The sequence below is a fragment of the Amphiura filiformis genome, chromosome 9 (genome assembly GCF_039555335.1).
Source record: "Amphiura filiformis chromosome 9, Afil_fr2py, whole genome shotgun sequence".
Lineage (NCBI taxonomy): Eukaryota > Metazoa > Echinodermata > Ophiuroidea > Amphilepidida > Amphiuridae > Amphiura > Amphiura filiformis.
Window position 1 is genome coordinate 50,851,678 of NC_092636.1, and position 24,063 is coordinate 50,875,740.

The following is a 24,063-nucleotide window of genomic DNA, read 5'->3' on the forward strand; positions in this document are numbered from 1 at the left end:
TGAAACAATTATATATTTTTTTTGCAATACTAGTATTTTTAGATTGATTTGGCTTAGAACAAGAAAAGTCGTCTCCAATTGCTCATTTTGAGGGATAATCTATTTTACAATACACTAACGCTCGCTTGTTGGCCAAGTGGAAAATAATCATGACTTGGAACATTGCATTCATATTACCTTTCGAAAAATGAACCTTTTCCATAACTATTTTAAATATAATTATAAAAACAAGTCATAATTTTGTTCCATTATTATGATATTTGTTTGCATACTTTGAAAGAGTCCTTTAGTTTTTAACATACACGACGACAGAATGCCAATTACCAAATCACGTTCTACCAATTGTTCATTCTAAAGGATATTTATTCGTGTTTATGTTTCAGTGTCTTCATAAAAAAAGACGAATATTATGATCAGTGCAAAGTCCAATGGCAATTATTTTCTGTAAATTCTTCAAACAAATACTTTAAAATGAAATATTTCAAATGTTGAATATATAATATCGTGAGTTTTATTGTCATGTCGAAGGCACTGCAGACCGTTAATTTCAGAAACACTATGTGATACCACCGGTAGCACTGTCGCCTCTTTTTAAAGAAAATATCATAATTGCTACTTTAATGAAAACTAACTCAGACACAATCATCTCAAGAAAGGCACACAATAATGTAATTATCTGCAAGCTATGACCTATAATTCCTCCATATAGTTACTGACATTATGTGTAAGATGAATTATTGAGTAAACAAAAGACGGCAATGACCTTGTCCTCAGCTTCCAACATCAATTATATAAAATAAAAATATCTCGCAATGTGGCTAAAATAGTACTTGGTATAAGCCTGGCAAAGGCACATACAATTATAGAAAAAGCAACAACTTTTTTAAAATAGGTCACTCAACAAGGACAACATAGTCCTTGTATAATATTTATTGTGACCATCTTTTGAGATACACTTTTCAGGCGATATCAGAACTGCTTTTACATCACTTAAGTTAATGTGCGCATTTCGTGATCATTATGCAATATCAGATTTAGTCACCAGACTCGTATTAAATTTAGAACATAACGACGACAAGAAAACCTACATTGGTGATATCTAACACTTAGTCCACTTATACAGGTGGTTTAATATCAAATCGCTGAGCAAGATGGAGGTATAAACTCCTGCTTCCGGGTATATCCGTACCGAGTCGTTAACAAAATTCACAATTAAATGAATTCTTATACTATACTAAAACTGTACTACTGTAGCAGGTGTGCCAGGTGTAGAACCAAATTATGAACTTTACATAGCTGGTATACGACGTATATTAGAATGCAGAATCAGTGACTCGACTGACTAACGCTTATGTGAATTTGTGCGAGCGTAAGTTGGGACTCTATTTTCGCCACTTAGTACTTGAACAAAGTATAGTACCAGTCCAGATTGGAACAATTTTAGTTTAAAGAACTTTTGCTGCCAGCATTTCAACCAATCATCCCAATGTTTTTTGATGTTTTGGGAAATGTTTTACCACAAAATTCGTCTCGGGAATGCCTTAAAATGAGACGTTTCTTCCAAAACTAGAAATTAACGATATTCGGGAATATAACGCCCATGTTACAACTTCTCCGTTTACAACTCATTAAAGGGGCAAGTAAAAAATGCTAGCCCTGGATTAATTTGAGTGATGTATTTTCTAAAAAAAACTTTTCTGGACCCAAGGCAGGCTTTATATTACCCATTTGTACAGCATCCCATTCCAGAATGTCCTCATGTATTGCATGTTGTACTCTTGAGATCAGAAACCCATAATATCCAGCATTGGGCCGGGACCAATAAAATATATATGAGATCATTTCGGCGAACTGACTTTCTATTATATACACCTCATTCGTAAATATTAAAAAACCTTGATGGTCATAATCGACTCCTGCTTTACTAACTAGTGTTGAAGTAGGACACATTGGTATAATATAAAGTCTGCACGAAAAGTAACGCAGCTGTTATAAATACGCCTATAGCTTCAGAACTAATAATTGTTTTCACAATATTTCAACATAGAGAGAAGGATGATTTATTTACGCGCATTTTGATACCCCATATGTCAAATGTCATTCAATATTAACAACACAGTAGTGCTTTTAAAGAAAAATACCCGAATTCAAAGGTTTTTATGCCAGCACTGTAAACACGTAAAGCCCGCCATTATCTTCGCGCTTACTTCAAATCAATACAAATAGCTGCAACTTTTAAATTCGGGTATTTTTCTTTCAAAAGACTGCTGTATTGTCAATATCGATCACAATTGGACAAATTGGGTATCAAAATGCGCGTAAATAAATCATCCTTCTTTTTATGTTAAAATATTATGAAAACAATTATTAGTTCTGAAGCTATAGGCGTATTTATAACAGCTGCGTTACTTTTTGGGCAGACTTTAGAACAAAATCCCGCCCAAAACCCATTAACTACCCAAAATGGCGTTTTTTAAAAACCTTTTTCGTATTTCCTGATCTCCTATCGTTGCGTGTCATGTTTGGTTAGCTTATAGTCCTAAGTGTGAGTAACCCTCTTTTGTGGAGATCAGCATAGGCGTACTCGTTTCTATTTCCTGACGGCAAATTCTTTCTTTTAATTAGTTAGACGAGATGTCATCGACCACAAAAACCACAATCATTACAGTATATAGGTGATATGTTCGGCAGGACAAAAGATTTTAATGAGGTTAGATAAAGAAGATTTTAATGAGGTTAGATACAACAAATATCAAATGATTTTAATGAGGATATCAAATGACATGTTGTTTTTTAATCCTAATGAATGCAGGAGGACAGAAAAAACCAACATTCAATATGATACTATCCTATTTAGTGGGTAATTATATAGACATATGATAATCTTTAACCCAATGGATCCGGATACACGTTACCGATATTATACTTATGGATCATAAAAACGTTATCAATGAACCGTAATTCGATCACTTATGTATTCTATCATAAACAAGTGCAGAACTGTATTCATTTTAAAGCAAAGTTGAACACTGGTGGCGGTATTTATCTTAAATCTTTTTTTGCACCTTTTAAAGGGGTAGACACATGTATAATGACATTATAATAAAACATCAGAAAATGAGTAACAAATAACAAGGAAATGTTCTAAAAATATGTTATTATGAAATGAAAGGTATAAATCGTATTATTGAGCTAAATTAAACATAAAATATATGTAAATAGCGCCCTCAGTTTTAACACAAATAAACAATTTATAGAATAAAAATTACCATAAAAAGGCAGAAAAAGATTTTGAAAAAAAAAATTGATACATAATAAGGAAAATCTATGTTAAAAGTATGATAGCAGTTGGTATTGTCCAGGTGTGGAATTGAAAATTATATGATGTTTTGTAAGAAAATTTAATAAATGATCACATCAAACAATATATACTGCCTGTAAGGACATGTTCAATGTAAATAACAGCGTAAGATCATGGATATATCAATATTCATTTTTACTTCTAGGAGACCCCGGGACGTGAAAAAAGATATGTTGCTATGTTGCTGACTAGAGTTTGCAACTCTGTAAATTTACAATATTATTCAGTATACTTGGTAAATTAACGCGAAGGAAATTGGAGTGTTAAGTTAAAATAAGCAAAGCGGTAATCTTGATGATTTATACGGATGAAAATGTTTCTGACATACACCGGGACGGACAGGCAAAACATCGCAGTGAGATGTTTGCAACACACACATTTTAAAGGAATTTTGATTTGCGTTGTTTATCATTTTAATTGAATGAACACATCTGACAGGTAAATTGTCTGGTTAATATCTACATATTCGTTTACGTAGATGAATGACAAAGAAACAGACGATAGAATTGAATTAGATTCAACCCTCGTCTTCTACGTCTTTTTTATAGGTGCACTATAAGCACTCAAATAAGCAGACAAATGACTCTGGCCAATCGTAAGCCTAGTTGAGCTTATTAAAGCGCAACAACATTTAACCTACCACCATAGGGTAGTCTGTCAAGCTTCGAGGGTAGGGGAGGGACGATAGTGAGAGAGAGAGGGGGGGGGGGTTGTTCACGACCAGCAGGAAATTTTCTTTGTCTTCAGTATTGAAGCTTTAAACTTATCTTGGTATATTGTTTTGCATTTTAATGAATCTAGCAGTATTATGGTGCTTTTATTGTTAAACATCTACATATCGTATTGAGTCTGGGTCTTCAGCTCATTTTGCCTTTATTATATGTTTAAACAGGAAACATCGGGTGCTTTATGTGGAAGTGTTATGATTTCTCGCTTTGCGTTTCTCGAATTTGCACCTCTTATACACGTCAATTGACATACTTTTGTTCCTCAATTTCCTTTTTAAGCACGCGTACCTGACAAATAGATATATTATAAAAGCGATAGCTTCCCGTCTTCCCGCCGAGACTTCGTTAAATCGATATCTGGAAACTAACCAATTTTCAGGATTCTCTGTATTAAAATGTTACTGTTAAAATGTCTTTCACATGGTGAAGCCATATTTAGAAATAGCACAAATCGTCTGGAATACATTATATCATATCCTTACCACATCAAAGTAACTAGAAATTTATTATATTTTTTGTAGCTTGGTTTTTTCAGATAAAAATAAACAAATAATATAGGCAGGGGCGTACCAAGGTGGTGGTGGGGGGGGGGTCAGCTGTGGAGGGAATTGTCAAAAATAACATAAAGTATTAAAATTCTGAGCTAACTTTTATCCTATATTCAAGAATTTGAAGTCTTAAAATTGTGTGACTAATAGAATCTTTCTATATTACTTTGTTAGACATTTTATAGAATTCGTCTACATTTAGAATTCTGCTGTAGTTGATAGAGTTATTGTATATTTTATAGAATTTATCTATATTTTACAGGATTCTTTTCCATTTTATAGAATTCTTCTGTTTCATAGAATGCTTGTACGTTTGATAGAATTCTTGTACATTGTTTTCTTGCATCATTTTCACTATCAATCATAGACAGAACAGACTTGAAGTAAATCACTACACAAATTGAAACGCAAGATACATTCCATTGTAATTGAAACAAATAAAATACATCAAGTATTTTGCATTAAGTAATGAAAATCGTCCAAACCGGCAGTTGAGAGCATAATCAATTTAACTTGTTTTTAAAGGGATGAAAAATTGGCCAATTAACCATGTTAAAAGTAAAACATGGCTAAATGTTGGAAGATGACTGGAAATCATTTCCAAATATTGATTAATTGTTGACCTATATTTTTAAAGCCGCCACCATACTCATACTGGTATTTGACAGTGAATGTTATGTGTTATCTCACGTTTAATCAGCGGGCCAAACAGTCGCTAGTTAAAATAGCAAATACAGAGGTGAAGCCATGAATCCATACATTACTGTCAATCTGTGTAAATACCGTCGTCGTGGGTTTCTGAATTCGACAGCTATAAATGATCCCAGAAAATGAGGCGTCATATTTCTTATTCCTTATAAATATTCTTCATGTTTATTTTCAAGATATAACATGATATAAGAAGAATCTATTTTAAGAGATATGTTCCATGTGGTTCCATATATCATGAGCATCAATCATTTGGCAAATGAGCCAGTTTTTGTTTCTTTTCAGTTCAGTGCACTTTTGGACAAGCCGACTCTCCTCTCACTTTTCAATACTTTGTTTAAAATATTAAGCTGCATATTGTTGTTGGGTTTTTTTTTTTTTTTTTTTGCACAACACGAAGCGTTTTGAGAGGAATTAAACAGTTATTATCATTTGACATTCTTGAATAAATTTTTGTGAGGACGTTTGATTCATTAAGTACGCGCCGACGATAAGGATTTATCCTCAGGACTTAAGCGTCCCTGGGAAGCGTCCTTGTCCGGGGGCTTCGAGAGCGGGCTAGGCTTAGTATCAAGGCCACCTTAAGACTAAGGCTTGCTAAGACTCCGGTCGAGAAACTCGCCCGTAGTGGCCTTCGTGCAATAATGTAAAGTTATACGGCGTCAGTGATATTATATATTCTTTCAAACATTCATTACTGAGTCGACTTATTGGCGTGATGTGTCTCAATATTTTCAATCTTTAAACTGTTGACCGTTAACAAAGTCCTTCGTCCATTTCACGAGCTTATCCCCGAAGGATATTTAGCGTGTTTTACTCACTTTAGTTGACATGGGTAAGTGCTCACTCTCAACAATCGTATAAATGTTGACTAAAACATGGTATTGAAATAAATACCCGAGTTCAAGCGGAAGTTCAAGGAATCTATTTATAGCTGCAGAAAGCAAATGACAGAAAAAGCATTTTCTGTTCGTTTTTATTACAATGGTTTTAGCATGGTCGTCACTAATATATAATGAAGATGACAACATGGAAAGGACAATGTTAGAAAATTAGATACTTTGCAGGAACAATGACATTAAGAATATTATTGAGGCACTCTCGGTCTTATAGTAAAGAGCATGTACGAATTTGCCATTGTTGCCTCGGTAGTGAAACGATTGACATTGGCATTGACATCTAAAAATAGGGTCTCCAAAATAATGTGATTTCTATTATGTGTCTAATTGTATTAATGTACTTCCAAGGACAATAGGAAAACTGTAAGTCTCGTTGCGATGCCATATCTTCAATAAAAACAAGCATATGACTCCACAAGTGCGCGCATTGAGACCCTACGTATCCCCACCCGGGATCCCCACACGTACACACACCCACCTCGATACACCCCCACACATCCCATAATCACCTGTCCCCACCCAACCCCAACTCACATACCTAAAACCAAAACATATCACCAGTCATCATGGTAATGTAGTTTGACCGTCACTTCAAATACCGTTGCATACTACTCTTACATATAGTTTTTAGCTACATTACATACTACTTCCAAAAATACAGGGCTATCTTTTTATGATGGGCTTAGGATGGTTTTCGTATGCTGTGACAATCAACTTGTTGTCTAATTATGTATTCTAATTTTGGAAAACACATTTTCAAAGAAATTAGCATGATTGAACACAAGAACACACGAACTCGGTATGTGTGTTGTAAAAGAACTAGTAAAGTCATGAAATGTGCCAGATTTCAGGAGTTTATCGAGATGCTGATTTCTGACTGAAATATCTGTAATATATTGTTTTATTTTCAAAGTCTGAAGTCAGGAACAACGGAATGGCGTTTAATTAAGCGAAGTCGAATTAAAACCAAATTGTCAATGGGGAGAAAATTGTTGGCCAGGCGTATAAATGGGTTTTTACCCTTGTGTATAATATGGGTTAAGCCGTTGATCCACTTGGAGTTATGCACATCAGTGATTTCAGATATGCGTTCACCCATGTTAAAACAGGTGCAGGGTTATTGAATGCAATTATAATGGTTTTGTTAAAGGTTTTTGTTGTTGCTAGGATACAACCAATCACTTGGCATAAGTGTAGCTGGTCAAATGCAAGTGGGTTTTTGACTCATATCATGTTTTATCACCGAGAGATCAACTTCTATTGAAAAAACCCACCCTCCACGCCCAATAAATGTACATGTTAAGTGAAAGTAAAGTAACAGTGAGTCATGTATAAGTTTACATGTTTTAGCGGAAAGTAAGTAAGAATAATCAATTGGTTATAAGTTTTACGTAACTTTGAAAACATGTTTAATGCTAAATTATGCGGTTTAAATTAACACAAACATGAAATGTTTTATCAGAGCGTTAAACGTTTTCAAGTTAATCATTTGAAACAGAAATATCATAATAAATGTCAAATGTTCACTTCGAATTCATGCATAACAATATAAGAATTGAAGTAATATAATCAAGCCTTGCAGGCTTAATTGAATTGAATTTAATGGCTTAACATGTTTAATAAAACATGTTTATCATAACAAGTGGGACACGGATAAGATAATAATTCGCAAGTCAGCAAGTGATTATAATTGTGAATTCAAGTTTAAGTCTATAAAAACTTTCAATTGTATATACAGAAATATCACAATAAATGTCAAATGTTCACAAAATGAGGTAACTTCGAATTCATGCATAACATAAGAATTGAAGTAAATAGGCTTGTTCAGACGATCGCTTGTAAAGTCGCTTAAAACTACATTCAAATGTAAACTTGTATGTAGTGCCCGTCTAAACGCACTTGCATGTAGCTACATGCAAGTTACAAGTGACAATTTTACATGTAAGATATCTTACATGTAGCGAGTAACATTCAAATGTAAGGCCAGTGTGAACAAGACTAATGTTATCAAGCCTTGCATGCTTAATTGAACTTAATTGAATGGCTTAACATGTTTAATAAAACATGTTTATCATAACAAATGGAGACATGGATAAGATAACAACTCACAAGTCAGCAAGTGATTATAATTGTGAATTCAAGTTCAAGTCTAAAAGCTTACAATTGTGTATACAGAAATATCACAATAAATGTGAAATGTTCACGAAATGAGGTAACTTCGAATTCATGCATAACAAAAGAATTGAAGTAAAGATTATCAAGCCTTGCAGGCTTAATTGGAATGGCTTAACATGTTTAATAAAACATGTTTATACTCGCAAGTCAGCAAGTGATTATAATTTTGCATTCAAGTTTAAGTCTAAAAGTTTTCAATTGTATAAACTTGAGCCTTAAACACTGCATAGAGCGGTCGTGTTAAACTAAGATGTCCCCCAGCGCAAAACACTGGCGAAAAATGGTTCACAATGGAAATGAGAACCAGACGTATAGAAATAAGGTAATAAGTCAACAAGTTCAAAATAAGTTTGATATGACTTTGAATTCATAGCAAATTCTAAAGTCTGAAAATATGTAAGCTAAATAATTCCACAAAAAAGAATGTTTCTGTCGGCGTCAAGTAGGCACTTTATCATAAAATCAAAAAGTAGCCAAAGTTAAAGAAAAAGCACTTTACCACTGTCTACCATGTTTACTGCATAATCAAAAACAAAAACAAAACAAATCAAAAATGGTTGTTGAAGTTAAAGACATAAACCTGGTACATGTATGTCAACAGTTTCCTAGGCATTGTGGTAAATACATACCAATTAACTGTACCTATCGGAAATAAATACATGAAATGATTGAAGTAAAACTTTTCATGTCTATAAACGATGACGCATACGTGCAGTTATTTTTCGGCTTTCAATGATATTCTGCATTAATTATATGCATTTATGACAAATCATGGCAAATGACATGGTCATGATTTGAAATCTGCGTAAAGTATTGAATTGAGTGTTATAAAATACACACGATAATGATTCCATATGGCGATGGCCTTTCAATTAGCGCGTGATAGTTTTGTCTGCGTTTTGGGACCTTTTTGGGCTCAATTATAGGCCTATGGTATATAATTATATGGTATAAGATATATAGTGCTAATTAGCGAATATTAGAAATATGATGAACCCCGGGGATGATGAACAATGGTATATGGTAACTTGTGCCCTTAATTAGCGCAAATTATGGTCGTGTTTGGCTTTGGGGCATTTATCATAGGGAATAACATGTGCCCGGAAATAACGTCATAAGAAATAATGTGCCTTTAAATACGCGCAGATTATGGTTATGTCTGGTGTCAGGGCATTTTTCTTTGGTATGAGATATTTAAGAAATCCCATAGAGGATATTCTTTATAAATAAACCAAATGATCTCTCGGTTGGTATAGAACATGACCACCGCAAATAGTGTTGTCTCCCATGTTTGTTGTTTTTGAGTACAATGACAATTCACGATTGCTGTCCATTCGTGATTTCACAAACCCAGTTGTACCTATTAGTGTTCTTCACAGATAAATATGTTTTAACTCAAAATATCAATTCCTTCTTTAGATACGGCAGGCAAAACATTTTGCTAAGCTCCAAATGTAGATAAAAGCTCAAATAATCAACAAAATACGACTACATGACAATAATTTATAGCATGTAAGTGGCTGAGAAATGTAAATGTTAAATTGTTAGTCTATTCAGATTAGTTCAGGTGCATTTCAAGTGAAAAAAGAGCTGCCTACAATAATTAATTGCAAGTGCTGCCGTGTGTTCCAGGTCTCATCAGCATTCTCTACAATTCGCAAGATATATCTGCTCCAAGGACATGCAAAGGCCAATTAGGTAAATGGCAGCTTTTATCTATTTCTCTATTGGTGATGGATGCATTGTTATGACGTCATCATTAAGTAGGATAAACCAATATGATAGAAAACCATGACAACCTGTAAGATCAATATATACATTGTTACTAATGGAAATAACAAATTGTATCTGGCACTGTTCACTCATCATTTCTGATTACTTTTGAAGGTTCAGATTTGAAATCAAAGGGAAGTTTGATTTGTCTAAGATTATAAATAATGTTAATTTGAAAAATGGAAATAAAAGGAAATCGTTTACCTATCGAATCATTCAATGTCAATCATAACCTAATTAAATTGTTAGCTATTAAAGTGCAACTTGTCACTTTGACAGGCAAATATGTTTCAAATCACTACTAAAATATTTGACAATATCCAATATGATTGACTGATTTGCCAATCTTGTAATTAAACAAGTTGTATTTATCTCCAATCAAATACAAGAGTCAATCAATAGGCTACGGGATGATGATAAAATGGTCAAGCTAGAAATGGCGGACATGCCTTTTTGCTCGTGTAACTCCCGGGTGTAACTTGTGTAATGAAAATTGATGATTTTATTCTGTCTCTATGATTGCCGCAAACATCCCAACAACCTATACGTCTGTGTTGAATCGTTGTTAATGGCATTTCTCGCCGTAGTCATGACACAGAACAAGTTGTGCGTTGTCATAACAACCATCAATTCGTAATAGTGTGAGGAGGTAGAGTATAGTAGTAAAGGTTGAGTACAAATCTGAAAGAGAATAGAAGCTAATAGATGAATAAGATTTTTTTCCTGTCATTATCATCACGCGGATGGTAAGGTGAGTGAAATCCGTGGAGGAATAATTTGAGTATAATCTAATCTTAATAGATGTCATTTTGAAATATACATCACTTAATTGGTTCATATTTATGGCAAAAAGGCTCGTTGCTCTTGTATTTCTCGCAATTGTATAACTCTGCCTCAATGACGTAATTCACCAAATTGATCGAACACGAGCATGTTTTTAATATTCGCCAACAAATCTGGGCTGAAAATTGTTCATATTCTAACTGATTTAAAATGACTGTTTCATAGAGTAGTATGAAACAATTATATATTTTTTTGCAATACTAGTATTTTTAGATTGATTTGGCTTAGAACAAGAAACTGATTTAAAATGACTTAGAGTAGTATGAAATAATTATATTTTTTGCAATCGACCTACTGATATTTTAGATTGATTTTGGCTTAGAACTTGATAAATCTTTTCCAATTGCTCATGTTGAAGCATAATCTATCGTACGATGCACAAACGCTCACTCGTGTGAAGCATTTGGCCAAATTAGAAAAGAAACCTACTTTAAAAAAACCCAAAAAAACAGATCATAAAATATGTATTATGATTATTTGTTTGCATACTTTGAGGGAGTCCTTAGTTTTTACCCAGATTTTTAACTTAATACTACAATTGTTCAATTGCAGCGCAGATTTCAAACAGTGATTTTATAATGTTCTGTAAATTAAATAATGAAAACTAAATATTTAAGATAATGTTGTATAGAATGTCGTCATGTCGAATTCACTAGCCGTATTATATAGGCCTAGATGTTAACATTAAATGTTTAATTTAATTTAAACATTAAATTACAACATACACTAATAATATCATGAATATGACAATGTTAGACCTTTATTAGAAACACTGTGAAATTATCGGCTCCTTTTTATAACAGAAAATATCGTAATCCCAGCAAACAAAAAAACATTTTACAGAAAACGTTTAAATGTGCACCATGTCAACAATTCCTAGAAAAGTTGCTTTTGGCCTTGTAAAAGTACCGTAATGTTTTGTCATTTTCTGCGATTCCTTTTCTCCGATCGGCACCAGATGAATATTGAATCCTTCCATTTACGCGCTAGTACTAACCAATCAAGGGAGTTTGATTGACAGTGACGTCAGACGCAATCTAGTCTTTATAATTCTGTCTCAGATTATACTCCCATTGTTAGATTCCAGACCACCTATACAGACAGCCCATTGAAGTGCTTGGATCCGTGAAACAATGATCAATTCAATAGAACTCCTGTTAAATTTCGAGTTTGATTGCCAGCTTTCTATTGTGGCTACGGATTTACTTAATAGCTCTTTTGTGGAAAACATAATAAATTATAAATAGCATTGTGGATTAATGAGACAATATACAAAAGACTTGAATCGAGTCACTTTAAAGACACAAATATTACCGATTGGAACATCTTCAGTGACTCGTTCATGTGTTCAGTTGTTGCTATTGTCTATTTATCAAATAAACCTTTCCAATCAAATCAAGGAAACCCACGCTATTTGTAGTGACACTCAATGTAAATACGTTGAGAATAATATATAGGTTTGCAATAATTTCAATCTTGCGATTAGCGATTGTTTTTAGTCAATAAACTTTATCATGTCTTAACCAATGAACGTAACGCTTACACTATACCTTGCATGGAGTTATCATCTATCTTATTGATCGATGTAATATAGAAATGGTGAAGTTCCACCAAGGTCGATCCATACTTGAATTGTTTTTCTCATGTCAGAATAATCTTGTCAACCATAGACAAGATTATTCGGTTGAATACTCCGAGTGTGTTGAAATTGTGCAATATTGTGAAGTGTATATGTTACATTGAGTATTCATACGAAAGATCAAAGTCACTGTCGTCTGCAAGTGTGCATTGTTAATATACTGCGCCAATAAAGTATCCTTACACTTGGAAAAATAATCACAATCTCAAAACCAAACCATATTGGGGTAAATTTGTTTTTTTAATAGATGGACTATTTAATCCTGCACATTATGACACCACATTGAATCCAATGTGACCTCAAGAAGTAAATTACAAGCAATTGAATAGACGAAGGTCCAATTTTAAAAGTGACAAACTGGCCTATACAAGGCGTAACAAAGAGAAAACACAGTTTCTTCAATGAAGCTTTATTTAAAGCAGTTTTTATTTCAGTTTTCAGTTTTATATACTTTGGACATACAATTCAGAAATAATGAAGCTCGAAAAGGTCCATGTTCTCTCCCATTACTCTGCCCTTAAGACTAAGGCTTACTAAGACTCCGGTCGAGAAACTCGCCCGTAGTGGCCTTCATGCAATAATGTAAAATTATACGGCGTCAGTGATATTGTATATTCTTTCAAACATTCATTACTGAAGCGACTTATTGGCGTGATGTGTCTCAATATTTTTAATCTTTAAAACGTTGACCGTTAACAAATTCCTTCGTCCATTTCACGAGCTTATCCCCGGAGGATATTTAGCGTGTTTTACTCACTTTAGTTGACATGGGTAAGTGCTCACTCTCAACAATCGTATAAATGTTGACTAAAACATGGTATTGAAATAAATACCCGAGATCAAGCGGAAGTTCAAGGAATCTATTACTAGCTGATAAATACTAATAAATAATGAAGATGACAACATGGAAAAGACAATGTTAGAAAATTAGATACTTTGAAGGAACAATGGCATTAAGAATGTTATTGAGGTACTCGGTCTTTTATAGTAAAGAGCATGTACGAATTTGCCATTGTTGCCTCGGTAGTGAAACGATTGACATTGGCATTGACATCTAAAAATAGGGTCTTCAAATGTGATTTCTATTATGTGTCTAATTGTATTAATGTACTTCCAAGGACAATAGGAAAACTGTAAGTCACGTTGCGATGCCATATCTTCGATAAATATAAGCATATGACTCCACAAGTGCAGGCATTGGCACCCCACGTATCCCCACCCGGGATCCCCATACGTACACACCCCCACCTCGATACACCCCCACACATCCCATAATCACCTATCCCCACCCAACCCCAACTCACATGCGTATAAAACATATCACCAGTCATCATGGTAATGTAGTTTGACCGTCACTTCAAATACCGTTGCATACTACCCTTACATATAATTTTAGTTACATTACAAAATACAGGGCTCTCTTTTTATGGTGGGCTTAGGATGGTTTTCGTATACTCCTGTACTTTTCATAACTTTCATTTTATTTGTCAGCTCCTTTGTTTCAGTTTTCTTTCGTTCCTTTTGTTTTAAATTAAAGGCACGCACAAATTAGCCATTCACCACTCTCAAACCAGATGACTAGTTCGTGGAGTTTTGAATAGGCATGTTTGTCATTTTTAAAACTGGACCTTCGTCTATTCAATTGCTTGTAACTTTGCTTCTTGAAGTCACATCGGATTCAATGTGGTGTCATAATGTGCAGGATTAAATAGTGCATCTATTAAAAACAAATTTACCCCAATATTGTTCAGTTTGGAAATTGTGATTATTTTTCCAAGTGTAAGGATACTTAATTGGCGCAGTATAGTTCTTCTGTACCACTGGCGTAAAATGGCCCATACATTTTATCTGTTTTAGTTTCTCAATTGTCCAGAAACTAAAAATAAGAAATTAGGTTAATAATGCTAGAAAGCTAGAAAAAGCTACTCTAGGCGAAATGTTCTATAGAGTTCGTACGAAACATATTCTATTGAACATGACCATTCACACTCAGCTATACGCCGTAGAAGTGACGTAGTTAATCGGATTAACTACCACAGCAATAGATGAATACAATTTTGACTATACCGCCCTGCACTACAACGTATACGCGGTACTGATGTATTGAACCATAGGTGTCAAAGAAAGGCTGATCAACGGCACCTGTAAGATAAGTATCTTTGAAAAGAACGGTATTGTATTCAATCTATGTTTGCTGACATGCACAGGTGATTAGTGCAATCTGCTTGTAGTGCAAGGCGGTCTATTCAAAATTGTATTCATCTATTGCTATGGTAGTTAATCCGATTATGACGTCACTTCTACGGCGTATACAGTCAGCACATGGTTGCTCACTATGCAGCCTTTCCGCCCAAGGTCAGAACAGAACAAGGTAGAACACATTGCATAGTTTTCCAGTTCAGTGGTTTAGAGAAAGTAGTCAAATGAGCATTCACACTCAGCTATACAGTCAGCACATGGTTGCTCACTATGCAGCCTTTCCGCCCAAGGTCAGAACAGAACAAGGTAGAACACATTGCACAGTTGCCCAGTTCAGTGGTTTAGAGAAAGTGGTCAAATGAGCATTCACACTCAGCTATACAGTCAGCACATGGTTGCTCAAGGTCAGAACTACCAGAGCGTGAGCTGCTTTGTGGTCTTACCAGGGTATAGCCGATCCCCCGGGGGGGGGGGGGCACTTCAATTTGAAATGGATATAGGTGTAGGGCTGGCACTTTCGCACTAAGGGGCATTCGGTGAGAGCAAAATGTAAAAAATATGGGGTCATTGGGTGAGAGCATGATTTTTGGCATTCGGTGAGAGCAAAATGTAAAAAATATGGGGTTTTTGACCTTTTTTTGAAGGTCAAAAAAACATGACCTTTTTTTGAAATGGAATCTTTGGGTGAGAACCGAAAAAGCGCCACAGAAACCTCGAAAATCGAATTTTTAGTGCTAAATCGATTCAAATTTCATTGTTTTTTCAAAATAAGTAACAAAATCAGTGATAAATGAAAGTTGCTGCTCAAATTGAACTTGTAAGGGTCTTTTGGTGACAGATCAAATGGAAAAATAGGGGGTCTTCGGGTGACAGAGCTGGGACAGAGCATGTGTTTGTAAAAAAATATGGGGTCTTTGGGTGACAGCTATGCTGAAAAAGGGGGTCTTAACAGCCCTACATACGCGTCACCTCCAAAGTTGAAGTGCCCCCCCCCCCGGGGACGAATCCAAATACACGCATTCCTACACCTGACTAGCAGCCTTTAGTTGGGTAGCCGTCGGCTACAATGCACTCAAAATGTGAAATGATTCGGCCTTGGCGGAAATTTTAAACTGCATTCCATCACCCGTTTTACACCTTCCGCGAAGACACAGGTAGACAAAAGAATAACACAATACAGTTCCCTTCGACAAAACACACAGCATGGTCTATTCGCTGTTGAAGTGACATAATAATCGGATTAACTATACGCGGTATCTATGCATTGATGTACTTGCGAACAAAAGGACTATGTAGATACGACGGGATTACCTGCGGAATTATCTCCATTATATATATTATTAGCTATTATTCTATTAACCCTCCTCGTCCTTGCATCTTCTCTAGGTGTTAGGCGGCTTTTATTTGCACAATTGGACGCTCAAAACACCAGGTTGGTGCTAGCGGCTACCCAAAGATGTCCGACCAAATCCTGACCATGACTTGGCTACTTGGATTCGTCTATATGCGAGTTGCTGTTTTACAAATTATCCTCAGTGCGTAGATCGGCGCAACTAGCCTTCGCATGATATCGAAGGTCGTAACAGATAATCTGATAACAATATAGCCATCATCAATAAGCTGTTTCCAGTCCCTTCATTACACAATACCTGTCATCTGAGATGTGTTGATGACGTGCTTTTCTATTCATATTCAAACCTATTTCAAAATTTTTTATGTAAATGACAAACTTCTAGATGCAACAACTTTTAATTATTGACACCAAAAAACTTCTAACGAATATTTGATGACGTAGAATCGATAATATTTTATGCAGAATGTATGATGGAAATATATTATCGATTTTACGTCATCAAATATTCATCAAGACATGTTACATGAAATATCCCACATCTACTAAAAAGTCTCATAAATAGGGGCCCTTATTTTTAGTATGTTTGGGATTGTCTACATCTGATAGTCATCAGGAATACATTCAGATTGTGCGTACGCGTGTAGAGAAAGTTGAATTACACAGGAAGAGCATTTTTATACTTTTGTTCTTGTTCTTGTCCTTGACCTTGGTCTGATATGAAAAAAAATATTTGTCGAAAATTTAGACGTGTGGTAATCTTCATCTGGTTGTCCTCCCGGGATATTTACAGGAATGCATTCAGATTTTGCAGAGCGCCAAAATAAGGTTATATTTCGCAAGATGCTATTGTTGTTGTTTCTTTTGCTGTTTTGATTGGTTTTTCATTATTTTTATTTAAAACACATTTGGTCTGTTCTGATGGGGCTACTATATATAATGATTGTTCTATATGTTATAGCATTCTTCTATATTTGATAGAATATCAAGCCTTGTAACAATGGCTGATAAAAATATGCATTGATCTGTATCGTAGTAACATACACCTGGGACTGTGTAATCTGAATAGATTGAATAGGTAGCACTGCAGACAGAATACTATACAGTGCACAAAAGAATTAAGGTAACAGTTCTATTTACCACTGTATATCCTAAACAAAGACATATATGTCAGAATTGGAACCAGCAGCCAATGGTTGTATCTTTTAACTCGGATTTAAGACCTCATTCGTTGATATCGTTCAATAAATAAAGACACGATGATAAAAAAAAAACCAAGGAAGATGCATTCAAAAGTTGTTTTGCACACATAGCGTTCTTGAGCAAGAGAAATAACGCCGTGCTCCAAAACTAGTGTCGTGCTTTCATTAGTTAGAACATAAAAGTGCAACTTTTGATTTCGTTCTTTCCTTAGGTTTTAGGTCACTGTTTCTTTAATTCTCAACCAACTTCAACAACTGAGGTCTTAAATCAGAGCTAATGGGTACAGGTACTGGCTGCTTGTTTTAAGTTTGACATCTTTGTTTAGGATATACAGGGGTGAACATAACTGGTACCTGAATTTGTTGCGCACTGTATATACCCTAGGGTGATTCCTTCACAAGTAGAGCAGACCTATTTAATCATTGTAATGTGCGATTGATTTATAATGTGTATTCTTTCCTATTCGAGTTGATGAATTAACTTACTGTCTATAGCTAATACGCTTGCATTAATTGTACCCTTTCTTTGATTAAATTTTAATAAATGATGAATATCGTCTTTTTATAAGCACTAAGCAGGATGATCTTTGTGCTTTATTTTGGATACATATTCATTTGAATATCTCCCTGCAATACGCCTACAAGCTTACACTTATCAAAGTGTTGCACTAGGCAAAATGGTTGGGAGCGCAAACAAATAAACGAAGCACAAAGCTTACTGAAAAGGTGAGGATTTTTGGTTAATTCACCTTCCACAATCCAGGTGTTTAGATAGAAACTTAATATAAAAGTTTCAATCTAAAACCCTGGATTGTGGGAGACTCTCTGGTGGATTTACTACCGTATAAGGAGTTTATTTCATTCTTTTATTCTCCTGGGCCTGAGACGGCTACAGAGTTTGATCCAGCTGATTTGAAAGCTGTATGCATACTAAGAAGCGTCTTATCAAAAGAAGATATCTGAATGCTTGGAAAATAAGAAGAAAGAAGCTCACTAACATTATGTTATGGATTTACACACGTCTCATTTTACTGTTTTACGTAATATATTGCAACTATTTATTAAATCATATTTAATACTTATATTTCAAATTCTAATATATACTTTTATTGGTGATTATGTGTGAGTTGAATCTTTTGAGATTAATACTTTTGCATTAAAATTTCAATAAAATATAATGAATAACAAAATCATTGTTTTCTTTTCTTTTCCAGATAGTAGGTTGACTGACACAAGCTTCGTCAAAACAGCATCTCTACAGGATTAGAATCGGATAAAGAAACTCATTAGCGTCGCCATTATCATCATTAATTTCATCTTACTATAAAGCCTTGGATTATACTCACGCTCGTACTTGCGCTGAGAAGATTAATTAATGCCTTGTCTAATTCATCACCTTTGTAGAAATGAAACCGATGAGTGAAGCCAATTATTCTCTTGCTGGAATTAATTTATTGATACAAGCAATGCATTTCTGTTTATGCCGTCGTATGAAAGAAAACGGAGTAAACAGTATGAGGTTTGATTATTATTAATTTTTAAACATCTTTTTGATTATCATGGAAAACATAAACAACATCGGCCATGTTTGACCACGTGAAATCATTGCTGCAACGTGACCAAGTGGTGAATAAATCGCTCTTAACTGACCTTGATTTTGCATCTAAACCATGAAAGTTGTAATAGGAAAACGATGACTATCAGGGTACCTTTGTGTATAAGGTGAAAGCTGCTTATTTGATATCATCGATTAAAGTGAAACAATGGGTGACACATCAGATCAAGAAAATGGACGTGATGGAGATGGTGCTAGTAAGAAGTCAGAGACTATGGACTCTGACATGGAACACAATTCTGAACCTTCTTCAATAAGGAAGCCTCCCTCGTTGTCAGCATTTGTGAAAAGGATGTCCCGCAAAGACCCCCCGAGACCTTCTTCTCCTGATCTAAGTGGCCATAGTGGCCAGGCCAACATCGAGATCATACATTCCGACTACGATGCGGAACAAACTGACGAAGAAGGTGGCGGGGAAGGTCGGGAGAGAAAAAGTAGTACAATGGGGAGGTTTGTAGGGACATTACAAGTGCTGAAAAGTTGGATGGTTAGAGAAGAAGAAAGGACCAAAAGAGCAGATTCGTTTCTAGAGAGGCTTGCTATGGGAGGGCCTCATGTGGAGATGTCACCAGGGGGAACCACTCCCGCCGGTGGAGACAGTGGGTATGTTAAAATTTAGTTAGTGTATGACTTTGAATCAGTGGTGGCTCCAAAGAGGAGGCATGAAAAACAAACACGTCAATTTGGGCAAAAAAGATGCGAAATGTCTTAGTGCCGCCACTGCTTCTAGCTCAAACAACGCGATAAAGTATATGTATTTGATTGGTTTGTTATTGTGCGTGCTCTTGTGGAAACGCGGAATTTAAATTTTGTGCCCACTTTTACTTTCTTACCAGGCGCTTAAAATCTATAATTTAAGCGCCCTGTCCTGGTTTTGTCAGATTTTCTGTCTTAGAGAAATCTCCATCACATTGTATTACAAATTTACATTTTTGACATTTAACAGTCCTCAAAGTAAACTAGGTTAATTTTATAAATTCAATGATATGCACTTAAAGTGTATGCAACTGGGAGGGAAAGCCAACCATTAAATGAAAATTTAGATTTTCGTATTGAAAATGTACATAAAAAGACCTACAAATTTAGGTTATTTGGGAAACTTCATGTATATCTTTAATACAAAAGGTCACCGTTTTACAATTTTCATATGATGGTCGGCTTTCCATTCCAGCTACATACACTTTACGTAGCATTAGACTGATAAAGTCAAAAAATTAAGGTATCAGTTATGTTCACCCCTTGTATATCCTAAACTAAGACAGATATGTCGTAATTGGAACCAGCAGCCATTAGCTGCATCTTTTAGCTCGAATTTAAGACCTCATTTGTTGAAATTGTTCAAGAAATAAAGATATGACGATCCAAAACCCCAAGGAAGATGCCAATTTAAAAGTTGCAGATTGCTCCACATTGCGTGCCCTATCGATTTGCACACAATGCGTTCACGAAAAGGAGAACCAGCGCCGTTAAAACTAGCGTCGTGCTTTCGTTGATTAGAACACAAACTTGATTTCGTTTCTTTATTAGATTTTAGACCACCGTTTCTTTAATTCTCAACCAATTTCAACAAATGAGGCCTTAAATCAGAGCTAAAGAGTACAGGTATTAGCTGCTTGTTTTAATTTTGACACATGTTTCTTAATTAGGATATACAGGGGTGAACACAACTGGTACCTTAATTTTTTGGCTTACTGTACTTCGTTGACTGTTAAATGTCAAGAAAAGGCCATTTTTAATAATTGCAATACATTTTGTATCATATCGGGAATTATGGTGCCAGTTATTTTCAACCCTGGATATCCTAAACAATATGTCATATTAAAAACAGCTAACAGCCAATAGTGCATCTTTCAGCTCGGATTTAAAGCCCGGGGATTTAAGACCTGATTTATTGAAATCGGTCAAGAAATAAAGACACGGTGAAGTCAAAAGTTTCCGATTGCTCCATTAGATGCCCTATTGATTTGTACACAAAGCTTTCTCAAAGAAAAAGCAGACAAATAACGGTTGCTTTGCCATGTTTATATAAATTCAGCAAGTCAATCAGGCATCCTCCTCCTCATGGTCCATTTACAGGTTACCATGGGAGATATCTGGTTGCAAACGATCGCCTTATAACTAATTTAACGCAAATCTTACTACACGAGTACCTTATCAATACAATTGTCGCCATTGTCATGTGACTGTGAAAATGCAATATGGCGGACTTAACAGCCTTTACAATTTACAAACATGTTCTTTTAACACTTTGAGGTACAATTTGTCATCAAGACGTAGATTTTATGTGAGAAAATTTTGTTCTTTTGGCAGATTTTGCGGGCACGTTTAGTAACTCTTAGTTAAATATTACAACCTACTATAGATTTAATAAAAGCAATTCGAGTACAAGTGAAGCGTTCATAATAGTAATGTTTCTGTGTTCAATTCAAAATCTTATCATCTCGTTACTAACTCTGATTAGAATGTAGAATGCATCCTTGATTAAACAAACACTTATTAATGACAGTGTTCCTTTACTTATTATTTTAAGATATTTTACTGCGTGGGTTGCTCCAATATGGCGGACTTTATGCGTATTCTAGCGTACTGGTGATGAATATCTAATTAAGATGCAGCCCACAAAATATTGCGCGAGGAGCAAAAAATTGCAATGCTGCAAGAAAATGAGAACGGATATGTAATGTTAAAATGAACTAATTGATCATCTAATATTATTTTACACAAATATATTCTTTTACTTTGAAATCTTTGTTTTTAACTCCATCGATGAGCGACTGAATTTTAATTTTGTCCAACAATGTAGATCATTTCAACCCAAAGCAATATAAACTATCAATTTCATTGGTTAGATTTCAATCGCGTGTCGTTTACGACTGGCTATAAAGTCAGATTAGGTTTTTAAACCTGACCTTGAATCCTTGACATTTATTATGTCCACATTTTGCATTTAAGTTTGTGTTGTATATTTTATTTTAAGCTTGAGCTTGTGGTGTTTTTTTTTATCTCAAATCCTATTATAAATTCTAATCATTGATTTTCTATAGACTTTGCCTATTAAATTTGTTGTATAATTACTTTCTTTTAAAAGCCCAAGCTTTGTGCTTTGTATTATTATAAATTCTTATCGTTTCTTTTTTCAATTTTCCCTTTTAAGTTTGTCACATGTTTTTAACTAAATGTCAAGTTTTATGTATTTAATTTTATCGTCAATCCGCTGACGTTTTATGCTTTGAAATTTCTGTTATTTTCTTTTTATCATTTCCTGCTTCTGCTGTTATTTTTCGTTTACCATTTGCAGAATACATCATGCATTTTGCATGCAAAGGTATAAGTGATCTTTTTGGTAAATCCCATAATTCTTTGCGGTTAGACCTCTGATTTCGTCATCTCAGGTCTAAGCGCAAAGAATTATGGGATTTACCGAAAAGGTCCATTTATGTGCAAGTCATCTGATTTAATTCCACCATTATCTGAAAAACATTAATCATATTCAAAATACAGAATCAATCGTGGAGTTAGAATAATTTGTTTATTGTTCATATTATTTTTCAAATCAATTTTCATTTCATCATATACAGTCAAATTTACAAGTGCATGTGTAGCATAACATATCATACAATATAGTTTGAATTTCATTACTATACATTGTGTGGTTGCTTATAACATATTTGTACCAGTTTGTTTATGTCGTCATAAATTTACTTCTAAGACTAACTCTTGCATAATATTGATATTGAAACATCTACGACATTTCCACTTTTCATGGTCTTAATCCTGGTCCTGGCAAGCCTTATTTGGTAACACGTCAATTCCTCTCTCATTTTCCCCAGTAGGTGACATCATGATTTTCACGAAACTTAGATAAATTAATATAAATTTGTCCATTATGTATACATTCTATTAAACATACACAGAGAGCCCATACAGTATGGCCAAATAAAAATACCGGATGCGTTTATTTTCTTTAACTTTAAAAGTACACACCGCAATCACAAAATTTAAAACGAAACATTATAGCAGACATGTAATAGCATAATCTGTTTCCTACATAATTATATATCAGCGCAAATAATTTATGTTCGATTCAGTTACGTAGTAACAAAGACGTGAGTGCGTATGCGTGTGATCAGACTTTGAATAAACAGTGACATGGGAAAGAGATAGTGATACATGGTTCTTTTTAAAGTTGTATGATTCCTGTGCTGTACACCTTTGCATTACTGTACAGCAAAATAAAACTATCCGGTCATTTTTATTGGGACACACTGTATTGTCAATATATTCATTAGAGCAGTTTATAAAATCTCCGGGTGGCAGTAACCACCCCTTATCCTTGAGAGCATACCCTAAGATAAGGTTGTTAGTTTTGACGTACAAAGGTTGGTCCTACAATTACATAGAAGCGTTTGGTCACTGCAGCGTTATAGTGCAACAAGTTGTGAGCCGTTGGGGGCGTACTTGTAATATTCTATTTAAAATCTACTCATTTGGAATGAAAGTGTTGATCTCACAAGGATAGACAATTTATATTTACATTATATTAGCAAATACCCTGTAATGCGAGATATCGATTTCGTTACCGTTTAATGTAAACAACACATAGTAAGCGCAAACATTGTTTTAAATTGAAATAATACGATGGGTGATTAATGTATGAAATGTGTCTAAATATTTGAAATGTTACGTAACTGATATCAAGGAAATAGATTGTGCACTATCTACTAACTCGGTCTCTAATCTTTTTATTTAATTTTTATTTATTTGAAGTACGGGCATACAAATGTGGGATATTCACACAGTGAGCACGGGCCTTCCCCGAAAATTAATGGACGTAATTGGCATAATTTAAAAATGATAACGATTATGAAATTATGATTAAAGAGTTTAACTTCAACACTACACTATTTTTCGCTTACCTGGAACGTTTTCACTAGTTCGACTAGCGTCGTCAGCAGGTGGTGATCATTTTATCTACCACTACGTATGAATATCCACTCGTATATATTTAATTATAAAATTGTT

General features: G+C 34.7%; 1 protein-coding gene across 1 annotated transcript in view; it reads left to right on the forward strand.

Moving 5' to 3' along the window:
• The window catches only part of LOC140161118 (cyclic nucleotide-gated channel alpha-3-like), a 67,980-nt gene that overhangs the window by 37,044 nt on the left and 6,873 nt on the right, over nt 1-24,063 (forward strand). The window contains exon 2 of the mRNA XM_072184524.1: nt 18,641-19,644. Coding sequence (XP_072040625.1) covers nt 19,190-19,644 — 455 coding nt within the window. The 5' untranslated portion in view covers nt 18,641-19,189. The remainder of the gene's footprint in view (nt 1-18,640; nt 19,645-24,063) is intronic.